General features: G+C 46.7%; 1 protein-coding gene across 1 annotated transcript; it reads left to right on the forward strand.

Annotated features, from left to right (window-relative positions):
* Positions 1-2450: 2450 nt before the first annotated feature.
* LOC125551549 (CDK5RAP1-like protein) lies at positions 2451-9360 on the forward strand. Its single transcript, XM_048714803.1, has 3 exons — positions 2451-2738; positions 3206-4260; positions 8503-9360. The coding sequence occupies exons 1-3, from the start codon at positions 2536-2538 to the stop codon at positions 9000-9002; spliced, it is 1758 nt and encodes a 585-aa protein (XP_048570760.1). The 5' UTR covers positions 2451-2535; the 3' UTR covers positions 9003-9360.
* The last annotated feature ends 6628 nt before the right edge of the window (positions 9361-15988 follow it).

Genomic DNA, 15988 nt, shown 5'->3' on the forward strand with positions numbered 1-15988 from the left:
AGTGCATGTATTTTAATTATTATCATTTTGAGCGCTCCACCAAGATGTAGGTGACATGGAAGAGTAACCCATGATCCTAACTCTTTGTGCATTTGCAGTCCAAAACAAATCTTAAACTATGCACAAATTTAGGGGGAGCTCTTACTTTTCACATACTTCTCAAAGCGACAATGTTTTTCACTCTTATTATCATTTGTCGAAGTTTTGATCTATATGTTGTCATCAATTACCAAAAAGGGGATATTGAAATTGCAACTATCCCTAGGTGGTTTTGGTAATTCCTAACAACATATAGCTTATTGGGCTAATGCTATTTCAAGATTAATATCTCAGGAAAGCTTAATGATTGGCATGACATGGATGAGAAAAGTGGACCCCTCAAAATGCTAAGGACAAAGGATTGGCTCAAGCTCAAGACTCTACATTTTCTATTTTAGTGATCCAAGATCACATTGAGTCTATAGGAAAAGCCAATACTATCAAGGAGGGATGATTTGTTGCTTAGTGAGGTTCTTGCTCAAAATGCTTAGTGATATGCTCCAAAAACCCTCAACTACTTTCTCACATCCACGTATGACCTAAACCAAAAGTCAAACTCGGCCCCACCGATTCTTTCTATCCGGCGCCACCGAGTTTCAAATGCCATAGCCACTGCCACAAACCCTAGGCAAATCGATCTCACCGATAGGGATCTCGGTCTCACTGAGATGGGATTGTAATCTCTCTGTTTCCCTTCGTAACATTTCGGTCTCACCGAGATGAGCGATCGGTCCCACCGAGATTGCAATGTAAACTCTCTGTTCTCCCTTCGTAACGTTTCGGTCTCACCGAAATGAGCGATCGGTCCTACCGAGTTTACCTGACCAACTCTCTAGTTAGCTTATTACCAAAATCGGTCTCACCGAGATTACGTTATGCCCTAACCCTAATCATATCGGTCCTACCAAGTTGCATGTTGGTCCCACCGAAAACCCTAACGGTCTCTAGCTTTGCTGAATCGGTCCGACCGAGTTTAACCATTCGGTCCCGCCGAGTTTGGAAAGTTATGTGTAACGGTTAGATTTTGTGTGGAGGCTATATATACCCCTCCACCTCCTCTTCATTCGTGGAGAGAGCCATCAGAACAAACCTACACTTCCAACCTATATTTTCTGAGAGAGAACCACCTACACTTGTGTTGAGACCAAGATATTCCATTCCTACCATATGAATCTTGATCTCTAGCCTTCCCCAAGTTGCTTTCCACACAAATCTTTTTTCCACCAAAACCATATCCTGTGAGAGAGAGTTGAGTGTTTGGGAGACTATCATTTGAAGAACAAGAGTAAGGAGTTCATCATCAACACACCATTTGTTACTTCTTGGAGAGTGGTGTCTCCTAGATTGGATAGGTGTCACTTGGGAGCCTCCGACAAGATTGTGGAGTTGAACCAGGGAGTTTGTAAGGGCAAGGAGATCGCCTACTTCGTGAAGATCTACCGCTAGTGAGACAAGTCCTTCGTGGGCGATGGCCATGGTGAGATAGACAATGTTGCTTCTTCGTGGACCCTTCGTGGGTGGAGCCCTCCGTGGACTCGCGCAACCGTTACCCTTCGTGGGTTGAAGTCTCCATCAACGTGGATGTACGATAGCACCACCTATCGGAACCACGATAAAAACATCCGTGTCTCCAATTGCGTTTGAATGCTCCAAACCCTTCCGTTTACATTCTTGCAAGTTACATGCTTTACTTTCCGCTGCTCATATACTCTTTGCATGCTTGCTTGAATTGTGTTAAGATTGCTTGACTTGTCCAAAGTTGCTAAAATCTGTCAAGAACTAAAATAGGAAAAATGCTAGATTTTTATTTGGTCAAGTAGTCTAATCACCCCCCCTCTAGACATACTTTCAATCCTACACGTGTTCAATAATAATTTCCGTCGGATTTAATGGTTTTGCAAGATCCAATTTATTCCACCTAGCACATACATTATCTGAATGCATCAAGTATTGGGTTGAGCAACTACCCTGTCTATATCAATTTTGCATCTTCAAGATTTAAAGTACAAATATTACATGCAACTTTTTTCCAAATATCTATATTGTCCTTCCAAATAAAATGAACAAGTGAAGCGCTTGTCTTATTTTCACATATTTACGAAAATTCTGACCATTTTATAGTTAAAATGAACGGGCATGGCAATGCGCGCCATCATGGTTTAATGATGTATCAGTTATTCACTGACTAATAAAGTTAGGCAGTGGTATTTCATAAAAATTGAATTTATTAATATTAGAAAGACAAGAAATACTCTCTCGTTTCAAAATATAAGTCGTATAACGTATTCAAGAGTAGTTATTTGTACATAGTTCTACACTGAAATCTGTAAAAAGAGTTATATTTAGGAACGGATGGAGTAGATTACATTGTTTTTCACCACCGATCTTACATCAGACGGACTAGATGATTCCAAACTGTTATCCAACTAGCCCTGACACGCCGCCGCTCCTACCCCGACTCCTCTCTCCTCACCTCTCCCCGCCATCCAAACCGCGATGGCGGCGCCGCTCGCCCCCCTCACCGCCGCCCGCCTCGGCCGTGGCCTCGGTCTCCTAGCCTCCGTACGCTACTACAGCGCTATCGCTGTTCCACTTTCCGTCTCCGCCCCACGGCGCTGGCTCCCGGCCCCGCCCCCTCGCCACGTCAGCAGCTCTGTCCGCCGCCTGGCCGCCACGGCCGTCTCTGAGCCCCAGACGGAGTAAGTCGGTGACCCTCTCATTCCCTCAACTTGTAGCGCGAGAGGCTGACGTTGTGTTAGAGCATCAGTAAACTGTAAAACTTGGAGGAAAACTGCATTGGGTTATTGTTAGGACGCTTTCTGTTTTAGCTAAAAATGTATTTTCGTTTCTGTACGGAACTAGAGATTTCCTTGTTTATTTCATTCATGGTCCAGTGCGAGCTAATTGCAAATGTTTGGCTGCAGTCTCGTAGTTTATGTTGACTCTTGCCTAGCTCAGTGCTGAAAAATATTTGCTTTTAGTGTTTATTAAGAAGCTTATGCATGGACAATTGCCCATTTTGTTAGCTATTGAGTTTCATGTGACTGGTTATATTATTATTTTTCCTACCAGTATTCCAGTGAACTCCGATCAGTTAATACGTCTCATAATGATTTGTGCCTGCATTTTGAGATATAACCGTGCTTTGTTCTTGTGGTTTGTCTAGTTCAGAGTCTGGTACAGCGACAGTAAGGAAGGGGCGAATCTACCATGAAACGTACGGGTGCCAGATGAATGTAAGCGATATGGAGATTGTGCTGTCTATCATGAAAAAAGAAGGGTACAATGACATTGTTCCTGACCCTGAGAGCGCAGAGATAATATTTATCAACACCTGTGCAATTCGTGACAATGCAGAGCAGAAAGTTTGGCAGCGGCTCAACTACTTTTGGTTCCTGAAAAGGCAATGGAAAGCTAATGTTGCTGGAGGGAGATCGAAGTCTCTGCGTCCTCCTAAGATTGCTGTTCTCGGGTGCATGGCAGAGCGACTGAAGGAGAAAATACTCGACTCTGATAAGATGGTTGATGTTGTATGTGGTCCGGATGCATACAGGGATTTGCCTAGGTTGCTGCAGGAAGTCGACTATGGGCAGAAGGGTATCAACACACTCCTCTCACTGGAGGAGACTTATGCTGACATCACCCCAGTTAGGATTTCCGACAATTCGGTTACGGCGTTCGTGTCAATTATGAGGGGTTGTAACAATATGTGCTCGTTTTGCATTGTTCCCTTCACTAGAGGCAGGGAGAGGTCACGCCCAGTATCTTCTGTTGTCCGAGAAGTTGGTGAGCTATGGGATGCTGGCGTAAAAGAAGTAATGCTTCTTGGTCAGAATGTAAACAGTTATAATGATACTTCAGAAGTTGAGGAGTTGGAGCCTGGTAAAAACTGGCAGCTGAGCGAAGGATTTTCCAGTAGGTGCAAAGTGAAGAATATGGGGTTGCGTTTTGCCGATCTCCTGGATCAGTTGTCTCTGGAATACCCTGAGATGCGATTCAGGTTTACCTCTCCACATCCAAAGGATTTTCCTGATGAGCTGCTATATTTGATGCGGGATAGGCACAACATTTGCAAACTTATTCACTTGCCTGCACAATCAGGCAGCACAGAGGTGCTGGAACGAATGAAACGGGGTTATACTCGAGAAGCATATTTGGAGCTTGTGCAGAAAATCCGTAATGTCATTCCAGATGTTGGGCTAAGCAGTGATTTCATAAGTGGTAAGACACAGCTGTTTTCTGCTTTTTGGTAATCAGAATCTTTCTAAGTGAAGTGCTTCCAATGTGGATATATATTTCCTGTGTGGCTGATTTGGAGAGAGAGATGTGGTTAGGGGCTGCTTTCTCGCTTCTTATTCTCCTCGATTCCTTTCTATGTGAAATACTTGGTTAGGGGCTAGGACAGATGAAATCGAATTAGGAATGTACAGTAATTACTAATTACCACCTGAACACCAATGTAATAATTAGCATCCTTTATTTTTCACACTATATTTTGATCTTATGTTAAGGCCTCATGGTTTGAGAAAATTGTTTTCCATATCCACAAATGTGTCAGTCATGTCTATGTATCCTCTAGTTACAGCTTAGAATAGAGTACCTCAGTAGTTTAAACAGTCTCCATTTATTTCTATCTGGTTACAGCTCACACTGAGTACCTCAGTACTCTAACAATGTATCCTCTGTTAAAAATGAGCGTTATTTATTCTCAGTTTCCTTAATTGTACATAGTGGGAAGACGAACATGCTGCAAAGAATCACACAGTACTGCAAAGCTGTTGGGATTAGGGCTGGAAAAAAAGCTCGAAGCTCGCAAGCTAAACGAGTAGCTCTGTTAAAGTACGTAATGGGCCTAATGGTCTGGGCTGGCGGTATAGCCCGTTAGTCTTAGGATTTGTTAGAGATAAGGGTCGCTTGTTTAGGGGTCAAGTAAGCCTTGCTTGGGAGTCAAGTAAACCTCTCTATATAAAGAGAGGAGAAGTATCAATCTAATCAAGCAAGAATTAAGAAGGAAATCCTTTCCATCTTGTCCGGTCGTGGGCAAAAGGCCCCCGGCCGGCTCTCTCGCGCCCTCCTTCTAGCAGTGCCATAACAATTTGGTATCAGCTAGCTTCGGTTCGATCATGTCTTCACCGCCTCCCAACCCGTCTTTTCCGCTGCCGGTCACCTCGTCGTCTCCGGCGACCACCACGATCGTCGTCCCGCTCCTGCCCGCGCCGGGATCCTCTGTCGCGCCCTTCCCCGCCGTCCTCACCCTGGAGGAGGTGTCCGGGGCGCTGCGGGACCTAACCCAGGCGGTCCAGGAGATCCGCCTGGTCTTGGCCGGGTCCTACAGGCCGCACCCGGCTGCGCCGCCCATCGCGCCGCCGTGGCTGCCGTGGCAACCGCTCCACCAGGCGGCCTTCGTCGCGCTCGCCGGGCCGCTGCAGCTGCCATCCACCGCCCCGCCCTGGCTGCAGTGGCACCCGCCGCTCCTGGCGGCCTCCGCCGCGCTCGGCGCTCCGCCGCAGCAGCCGCTGCCGCAAGGCGTCCCCGTCGCGCTCGCCGGGCCGCTGCAGCTGCCATCCACCGCCCCGCCCTGGCTACAGTGGCAGCCGCCGCTCCTGGCGGCCTCCATCGCGCCCGGCGCTTCGCTGCAGCAGCCACCACCGGTCAGCTCCGGTCCCGCATCGACAGCGCCGACGGGAGTCCCGATCCACCAGATCAAGTTCCCGTCGTCGCAATTACCGCTTCCCCAGGGCGTCCCCATCCAGCAGATCAAGTTCCCGCTGTCGCCATCACCGCTTCCGGCTTGGATCACTACTCGCCACGTGTCGGCGGCGGTGAGGCTGCAGGCTGTTGCGCGCGGCCTCCTAGCGCGTCGGCGTGTGCGGGAGATGCGTGGGCTGCAGCTACCGCTCCTCCCAGCTGCGCTTTGCCGCGCAAAGGACCTCAATCTCATCCGCTGCGTCGGGGATCTTGGGCATCCTGTTTTCCTTGCGGGCAGCGACCTCAAAATCTGCGACATCAGCGGTTGGGGGGCGCACCCCTCCTCGTCATTCTCCATCGCAAGCCCTCCACTCTTCTCTGTGCGGTGCAGACCAACAGCCGTCTGGCGGGGAGAAGGCAGGGTGTCATCGACAGGAGCGCACCGCGTAGCACCACTGCATTCCGCCGGCCGCCACGAGGGCGCCTCTGCTGGTCGCTCTTGCGACCACTTCCAGGTGGCCATACACATGCACTCCTTTTGTCCAGATGGTGTTCATGGGATCCAGGTGGCTGTACACGTGCACGGCCGACGTGCAGATGGTGTCCACTTTTTGTTAAGGGGTCCAAAATAAATCGTTCCAGTCCATTTCAGGTTGAGAGTAATAAAACAAGCCGAGATGTAAAAGGCTTGTTTTTAGGTGTTAGGTTTGTGTTGCGTCGAGTCATGGTTATAAGTTGGTTAGGCTGCAGCTCGAGGATAAGCTGCATGTCCAGGTGGGGTGTAGTGTTAGAGTACGTAATGGGCCTAATGGCCTGGGCTGGTGGTATAGCCCGTTAGTCTTAGGGTTAATTAGAGATAAGGGTCGCTTGCTTAGGGGTCAAGTAAGCCTTGCTTGGGAGTCAAGTAAACCTCTCTATGTAAAGAGATGAGATGTATCAATCTAATCAAGCAAGAATTAAGAAGGAAATCCCTTCCATCTTGCCCGGTCGTGGACAAAAGGCCCCCGGCCAGCTCTCTCGCGCCCTTCTTCTAGCAGCGCCATAACAAGCTCGTGACTCGGCTCGAATCGACTCGAACTCAAAAAATAACGAGTCGAGCCGAGCTTTAGTTTAAGATCGTTTATAGACCAAGTTAAACGAGCCAATCTCACGAGTACTCGTGTAACTCGTTAGGCTCGGTACAAAAGATCAGCCACTCCCAATACAAAAAAAGATCAGCCACTCAGCACCCTGTGTCCCAGGCGCACAACACAAGGCCTAGCCGTTGAAAGCCCAGCCGCCTAGGAGACTCATGCGTTACAAGGAAATTACTATTGTTTAGTGATATATATGTTTAATATATACATAATCATTTTAATAATATTTGAGGGTTTTATGTTCATATCTTTAACGAGCTTAACAAGTTAAACGAGCCAGCTCACGAGTTATACAAGTCGAGCCAATCTTGGATTTGAGCTCGTTATAATAACGAGTCGAGTCGAGCTAGCTCGTTAACGAAACAAGCTCTAGCGAGTCGAGCCGAGCTGGCTCGACTCGGCTCAACTTGGGATTCATGACAATTGAAGTTCTTGACTTCTTACTGCTACTAGAACAATGCCCGTGCGTTGCAACAGGATATAAATATTCTAGTATGTTTTTTTAACATCAGTGCAGACACAAGCGCTCATATATACATGCATACACTCACCCCTATGAACGCACACTCGCACACCCTACCCCTATGAGCACCTCCGAGAGATTTAGTCGGCATATCATCTTGAGATTTTACAAAGTCACCGTAGGCGCCTCGTAGTCGACGGGAACGTCTCCTCCCACCGAACGTGCATCGCCGGAAATCCTGAAAGAAATCCAGGACAAATGCGAGCACCAAGACATGAACCCTGGTGGGCTGGGAATACCACTGTCCACCTAATTAACCATCCAACCACAGGTTGGTTCGCTTGTGATTTACCTGCCAATAATAATGTGATTGTGTAAATAAATGTTCATCAAATTCTACCTGTGAATTACCTTATATTTTGATTAAAAGTTTGGTAAGTAAGTTAAAGTGGAATTGGTTCAAAAGGCAAGTAAATTATGATGATTTATTATATACATGGGAGGATGGACGAAGGGGTGGTGGAAAGAAAGGTGAAATGAGAACCTTACGTTCTTTTTAAGTAGTAGAGATAAATAGTACTCCCTCTGTTCCAAATTAAGTGTTGTGGTTTTAGTTCAAAATTTGAACTAAAACCACGACACTTGAACGGAGGTTGTACTTAAACAAGGCAAATATCTTTCTATTTTAATTGTGGCAACAACACTGCCTTGCGCTTAAGTCTGTAACTCATTTATTGCATCTGCACTGCAACATGCCACTTGCATCATTTATGGTGGCATATAATCTCTTTCAGGAGATGCTTCTATGCTAATCTCTTGGAAGTTGCACGAACCTAAAGCACAAATCGCTGGTGAATACCATGTTAGGAAATAATAATATGCAACTTGTATTCCCATGGGGCCATAGGCCAGTATATATACATGTACAGGTGCAGGAAATATGCAGAAACACCTTATAGCATGGAGTAAATACAAAAGGCTACATGGCTATATATGTAGTACTCTCACAGATTTCATCCTACTTCGTTCGAGTTTCAAGTTCTGTAACTTTAATTAAAGGACTTCTTTTTGTCTTTCGTTCATTCATCATGCTATCTGCAGATGTTTACATGCTGCACTTTCTTATGTACAAGGGTTTTCTCTTAATTTGACCAGTGCGTTTGTGATGTACAACAGGCTTTTGTGGAGAGACAGAAGATGGCCATGCTGACACTCTTAGCCTTGTAAGGGATGTTGGATATGATATGGCTTACATGTTTGCATATAGCATGAGAGAGAAGACCCATGCTCATCGGAATTATGAGGATGATGTCCCCAATGATGTTAAGCAGAGGAGACTTGCAGAACTGATCAACACCTTCCGTGAGACCACAAGAAAGATCTACGATTCTCAGATTGGTACCACACAAGTAGTTCTAGTCGAGGGACCCAATAAGCGAGCTCCTGAAACAGAGCTGTTTGGGAAAACTGACCGGGGGCACAGGGTATCGTTTACTAGTCTCCCTGTACCACATACATCTGAAGGTGATGGAGCTCGTAAGCCAGTGGTTGGTGACTTTGTTGAGGTAAAAATTCTCAGGTCGTCGACAGCATCGTTATTTGGAGAGCCAATTGCACGCACAAGCTTGGGCATGTACTGCAAGAATCATGCATCTGAAGCACATGCTGGTGCATAAGGAATAGTCGAGTTCATGGGAGTCCACATCTGAAGTGAATCAGTTAAGTCTGTGTAATGTTTGACTTGAAATGACTACAATTGGGAGCATACCATGCAATTTAAGTTGGTGTTGACATGTTTTCATGATGAGATATTGGTTGTCTAGTTTTGGGTGGGAAGGTAGCATGGTGTTATGCTTGGAGCAGATGAAATACAAAGATTTTTTCGCATTATGTGCGTGCTAATCGTGTGGTGAAGTACTTTTTCTTTAGAGGGAAGCAGTTGTAAAGTTGACATTTTTCATTGTAACACCATCAGTGTCATGCTATAGTAATCTCATGCCTAATGATGCCACGTCATCATAATTAAGTTGCTAATCCTCACTTTGTTTCAAACCAAACTCAAATTTAAATTTTAAATGCAAGTCAAATATTTATTTATTCAAACATGAAAACTAAAATGTCCACCATGTGGCAAATAATACATAGCTAATTATGGATGCGATCCAACATTTTTATAAATTGTTTAAATGCCCTAAAATAATTAAAACAGTGGCCTAAAGCAATTATTAAATGCCTTTTAAAAGTTATAAAAGTATAAACTAATTTATCAATGTGCCAAACTTTTGTTGCAGTGGGTTATTTTGCAACTCCATTTATGGAGCCAGTTTTATATTTTAGTAAAACTATTTTTGCTAACTAAAATAAAGAAACATAAGTTTTAAAAAAAGGAAAAACCTAAAGAAGGAAGGCGTATCACAGGGGTATTTTTCTTTTTTTCTATTCACTTCCGTGGGGTTCTAAATTGAAAACATGAACATAAACAAAATCGTATTGAAATTACATAAAAAAAGAAAAGGGAGGAGTAGCTCTTGGTTTAAAGAAAAGGGAGGAGATGGATCGAATTCAGTCCTTTTTCTTTCTTTGATGATCTTCAACACATTTATTTGAATTCCCTGCGAGTGAAAATTCCCTATGGGCCTAAACCCCCCTGGCCGGCCCAGCTAGCCCCTTCCCGTTGCCTCGTTCCTCGACTAGAGGGGGAGGGGAGCGTGGCCATCTCTGATGGCCAACACGGCCTCGGCCATCGCCTTGGCTGCTATCCGTCGGCTCCCCGACGGCCTCAAGACCCCGTCGACCCCCCATTGCAAACCCTAGCCCCACTAACCCGGCTCCTCGCCCCTCCCCTTCTCACACGAGCTTTGCCCGAACCCGGCAATCACCGCGCCGTCGTCGTCCCCTCCGGCCGAGGTGGAGCCGGGGGCCTCGTCTACCTCCCCTACGTTGCCTACGTGAGCTAGCTCAAGCCGGGAGGCCCCCTACGCCGGATGGACGCCACCCGCCTCGGCCCTCTTCGTCGGCCACCGCCATCTCGTTGCGGTCCCGCCGCTCCGGTCTGCTCCCAGCCGTCCCGAGCTCTCCACCGGCCACCTCCTGGTGATCCCGCCCCTTCCCCTCCTTCGCGGCCCCGATTCACGCCGTATGCCGCCACCCCAGGAGCTGGACTGCCTACTGCCATGCCTGCGCTTCCTGCCTGTGGCCGCGCGCCCCGCACCCCTGCGCCCGTCGTCACCCGCGCCCCTGCACGACCGTCACGTGGTCGCCGCCCCAGTCCGCCGCACCCGCAGCTGCTTGCGCTGCCAGGCCGCGCGCTGCAACTGCTGCCCCGCGCGCCGGCTCGTGCCCTGCCGCCCTCTTGGCTGTGCGCATGCCTATAGCCACCGCACCCGGCCCGCGCCCGCGTTTTGGTCGACCGCCCCGCTTCCCCCATGCTCGCCGCATCACTTCCTCACCTCGCACTTAACTGCGCCTCGCCCTCCGGCCCCTTTTGCTGCCGCTGCCGCTATCTCCTATTCCCGCGGCAGCCGTCCGTGCCCGCCGGTCCCCTGCGGCGCCCTGCGCTCGCCACTCGCCGTCGGCCGCCACTCCCCGCGCCGGCCTCCGTCCACCGCTCGCACGGCCCCTAGCCGCGCGATGCCCATGCCCGTGCGCCTCATCCCTTGTGCGCCAGCGCCACCGACGTGGCGGGGCGTGGTGCCCATCCCTGGTCACTAGTTAGTGGGTCCCGCTGACCCAGTTGACTAGTCAACTGGTTAGCGTTGACCTGCTGACTCAGCAGCCCAGGCCCACTGTCAACCTAGTGCACCATTGAGTGCACTTCACTTGGTGTACCCAACATTTATGTACTATTTTTTTTATATTAAATTAAATCCTGTAAATCCAGAAAATGGTTAAAACTTCAAAAATTAATAGAAAATAAACCGCAAGTCGGATGAAAACAATTTATATATGAAAGTTCCTCAGAAAAATCCAACAAATCAGAATATGCAATCCGTTCATCTATCACATGCCCCTAGCATGATGAACTTGGAACCGTCCCCTCTCTTTCATCTGTCAAAAAACCTAGATGTTTTCCCTCTTCGTCTGCAATGTGTAGTACCGCCTTAGATCACCCCTAGCACTGCATATTATCATGTCATGTTTAGTGATGCATCTATTTGCTTTGTATTTATTGTTTCTCCCCCCTCTTCTCTTCGATAGACACCGAGACTGATGCTACCGCCGGGTACGACTGCGCCTCTAACGTCCAGCCCCTTTCAGTAGAGCTTCCAAGCAAGGAAACTCCCTTGATCATTCCAATATCGCCCATTCCCTTCTCTCTTATGCTTGCGTTAGAACTGCTACTGCTTATGATCCTACTCTGATGTATAGTCTGATTTTGTAACCTGCTTTGTACCTTACCTACTTATCCTAAACTTCTTAGTATAGGTTGGTTAGTTATCCATCAGTGACCCCTCACCTTGTCCCAATTACCCCCTCTTTATCTCCAATGACTCGATCAACGTGATCGACGTCTAGAGCCCGACACATCACATCACACCCCCTTAGTTGTACGACACTACAGGGTTACTATCAAGTGCCGAGGGTCGGAGGGTGATACCTCCTATAGCACTTCTGATGTTAACTCTATAGTGTAGCTATTCAGTTGTGGTCATCGAGGGTGATTCCTCCTTCACCACTCTTGATAATGATTCTGTCGTGCAAACCCCTCAAGTGTGGACCATCGAGGGTGATTCCCCCAAGTCCACAAGTCGGGTCGGCCCCAAGGAGTACCCGCGAGAGAAATGTGAAGTCGGGTTGACCGTGAGTGTACCCGCGAGTTGATGTGTAGTCAGGTTGACCTGGAGGGTACCCGCGAGATAATTAGGTGGCACGGTCGGGCATTCTAGGCCCTTGTCGTAGGCTCACGAGACGGGGCGACATGGTCACATGATCGCGAGTCTCTGCTCATTACTGCGCGCTACCAAGACACTAACGGTTTGTATATGTGATCCGAGTAGGCCTCTGGCCATTTCTCGCTGACCACCACGCGAGAATAAGTATGGGCACTCTGCGTCGTATGTATCAGCCGAAAGCTCTTCGGACGCCAGCGACTAAGCGGCGCGCGTCCGGGTGTCCCGCGTAAGAACCTACCTTGTATAAGGAGGTAGCCATGACTGACACCGGACGCGTACGCAACGTGCATGAGTGCAAAGGGCGATGGACCCGAGACCCCTGCGTGCTTAGGATTCCTGATGGTGTGTCCGACCAGAGTTGATCGAGCGCATTGGGTAAGTTTGTGCACCCCAGCAGGGAAGTTTAATCCATTCGAATAGCTGTGTCCATGGTAATGGACGCTTGGAGTTGTATCCCGATCGATACAACTAGAAATGGATACCTGAGATGTGAAATGAATATGATGGCTCTGGGATTGCTTTCTCGCAGAGAGTCGAGGAAGTGATCTCTAGGCGATGCTACAACATACTACTACCTTATGATATGCTAATATACACTCTTCTAATGCCGCAAGATGCTAGTCTTTGATAGGCTAGACTTTCCCTTCTCTTCTGGCATTTCTGTAGTCCAGTCCAAAGATATAGCCCCATTCCTTTAATACTGATGCATACTTAGCATAGTTCTGATGTAAGTCTTGCGAGTACTTTGGATGAGTACTCACGGTTTCTTTGCTACTTCTCTTCCCCCTATATCCGATTGGTGCGATCAGATGACGGATCCCAGGAGCCAGGCGCCACTCCCGACGACTTCTACTACTACCCCAAGGGTGCCTACTACTAAGTGGAGGCCGACGACCACCAGGAGTAGTTAGGAGGCTCCCAAGTAGGAGGCCTTGCCTTTTCGATCACCGTTGATGGTTGTGCTAGCCTTCTTAAGGAACACTTGTTTAACTTATGTCTATACTCAGATTATGTTGCTTCCGCTGACTTGTTTGTATTCGAGCTTATGTATTCGAGCCCTTGAGGCCCCTGACTTGTAATATGAAGCTTGTATGGCTTTAAATTTGTGTCTAGAGTTGTGTTGTGATATCTCCCCGTAAGTCCCTGATCTTGATCGTACACATTTGCGTGTATGATTAGTGTACGATTGAATCGGGGCTGTCACATTCATGTAATTGGTTTTGCTTACTGCAAACCCTAAAATTATTTCTTGCTGATACAATATATACACTGATTACATTTTCATGTTTATGATGACTAGGGTTAGAAGATTATTTTCTTCCTTGCCTTTTTTTTATGTATAGGATAATCCTTTTTGTAACTAGTGAGGTACTACCTCTGTCCTGGTTTATTGGTCCCCATTGTAATTTGTGTCAAATTTTGACCATAAATTTAACTAACAAAATGTTCATGCATGCCATCAGAGGTTATATCATTGAAAACTACGTTAAAATACGAATCCAACAATATAATTTTTGTTGACATGCACTAACATTTTGTAAGTTAAATATTTGGTCAAAATTTAGCACAAATGTCAGGACGCCGATCCTAAGTCACACCGATCTAGCATGTAACACATCATATCACTTTGCAGCCTCACGCACGGTATTCCCACGAGTGCCACCTTACTTGGCCCGGGACCATTTGGGCCTTTTGGCTTACATATATGATAGTGTCGCTAGCATCCATATGACAAAGAATCCGGGCAGACATGACTAGTCGTAAACCCAAAGTGGCACTAACTTACAGGGACAGGCATACATGAGCCAACAACGAACGTGTCGGTCATCAGTGAGTGAATCCGGGCTATAGCAGCTGGGCTAACAGGACTCCGGAGACACCACGTGACATTTCCCCAAAGGGACAGACACATGAACAAAGAAGGACACATGCCAGCCAGCCTAAGTATTCCGGAGCAGTAGCAAGCTACCATGGCTCACTGGAAGCACTAGGAGACATTTCCCGGTAAGAGAGGCTACCAAGGATAAACAACTAGGTTGTCGGATCCCACACATACCAAGCATTTCAAATCATACACACAATATGCTTGATATGTGCAAATACAACATGGCATCACAACATAACTCTATGACTCAAAGTATTTATTCAATAGGCTCCGAGGAGCAAGATATTGCAAACATGGGTCTCACGACCCAACATTTAGAGCATACAAGTCAAAGCACATGCGGAAGCTTAACATGTCTGAGTACAGACATCTACAAATGAAAAAGGCTGAGAAGCCTGACTATCTACCAGATCCTGCCAAGGGCACAAGATCGTAGCTGAGGTATCAAGCTAAATGTCGAAGTCCACACGGAACTACTAGCGAGACTGAGGTCTCTCTGCAAAAACATAAATTAAGCAAACGTGAGTACAAATGTACCCAGCTAGACTTACTTCAGAACTAACTACATATGCATCATTATCAACAAAGGGATGGTGGGGTTTAACTGTAGCAAGCCATCTTTGACTCAGCGGCTAACCTGAACTACTACTGCAAGTAACTCTTTTGAGGTGGCACACACGAGTCCACATATTCACCATTTCAATACACCACTATGCATCCGCTCCCATCTCCCTACGAGAACGCCATCCATAGCACTCACACTTATCTTGCGCATTTTGGGGTATCCACTTTCACTTGTCTATGAACTGTACAGGCAACCCAGAGGTCCTTTACCACGGACGCGGCTATTCGAATAGATCATTCAAACAACTCCTACTCATGCTAGTGGGTTTCATCTATTTACTGTGTCAATGATAGGTCTGAAGGAAATATGCCCTAGAGGCAATAATAAATGTTATTATTTTATTTCCTTATATCATGATAAATGTTTATTATTCATGCTAGAATTGTATTATCCGGAAACATAATACTTGTGTGAATATATAGACAAACCAAACGTCACTAGTATGCCTCTACTTGACTAGCTCGTTAATCGAAGATGGTTATGTTTCCTAACCATAGACATGTGTTGTCATTTGATTAATGGGATCACATCATTAGGAGAATGATGTGATTGACATGACCCATTCCATTAGCTTAGCACCCGATCGTTTAGTATGTTGCTATTGCTTTCTTCATGACTTATACATGTTCCTATGACTATGAGATTATGCAACTCCCTTTTACCGGAGGAACACTTTGTTTGCTACCAAACGTCACAACGTAACTGGGTGATTATAAAGGAGCTCTACAGGTGTCTCCAAAGGTAAATGTTGGGTTGGCGTATTTCAAGATTAGGATTTATCACTCTGATTGTCGGAGAGGTATCTTTGGGCCCTCTCGGTAATGCACATCACATAAGCCTTGCAAGCATTGCAACTAATGAGTTAGTTGCGAGATGATGTATTACGAAACGAGTAAAGAGACTTGCCGGTAACGAGATTGAACTAGGTATTGAGATACCGACGATCGAATCTCGGGCAAGTAACATGCCGATGACAAAGGGAACAAAGTATGTTGTTATGCGGTCTGACCGATAAAGATCTTCGTAGAATATGTAGCAGCCAATATGAGCATCCAGGTTCCGCTATTGGTTATTGACCGGAGACGTGTCTCGGTCATGTCTACATTGTTCTCGAACCCGTAGGGTCCGCACGCTTAAGGTTTCGATGACAGTTATATTATGAGTTTATGCTTTTTGATGTACCGAAGTTTGTTCGGAGTCCCGGATGTGATCACGGACATGACGAGGAGTCTCGAAATGGTCGAGACATAAATATTGATA

The sequence above is a fragment of the Triticum urartu genome, chromosome 4 (assembly GCF_003073215.2).
Source record: "Triticum urartu cultivar G1812 chromosome 4, Tu2.1, whole genome shotgun sequence".
NCBI classification, from domain to species: Eukaryota; Viridiplantae; Streptophyta; class Magnoliopsida; order Poales; family Poaceae; genus Triticum; species Triticum urartu.

Coding starts and splice junctions, on each gene's coding strand:
- LOC125551549 (XM_048714803.1), top strand. CDS start 2,536: ATGGCGGCGCCGCTCGCCCCCCTCACCGCCGCCCGCCTCGGCCGTGGC. Junction 2,739..3,205: donor GTCTCTGAGCCCCAGACGGA/GTAAGTCGGTGA, acceptor TGGTTTGTCTAG/TTCAGAGTCTGGTACAGCGA. Junction 4,261..8,502: donor AAGCAGTGATTTCATAAGTG/GTAAGACACAGC, acceptor GATGTACAACAG/GCTTTTGTGGAGAGACAGAA.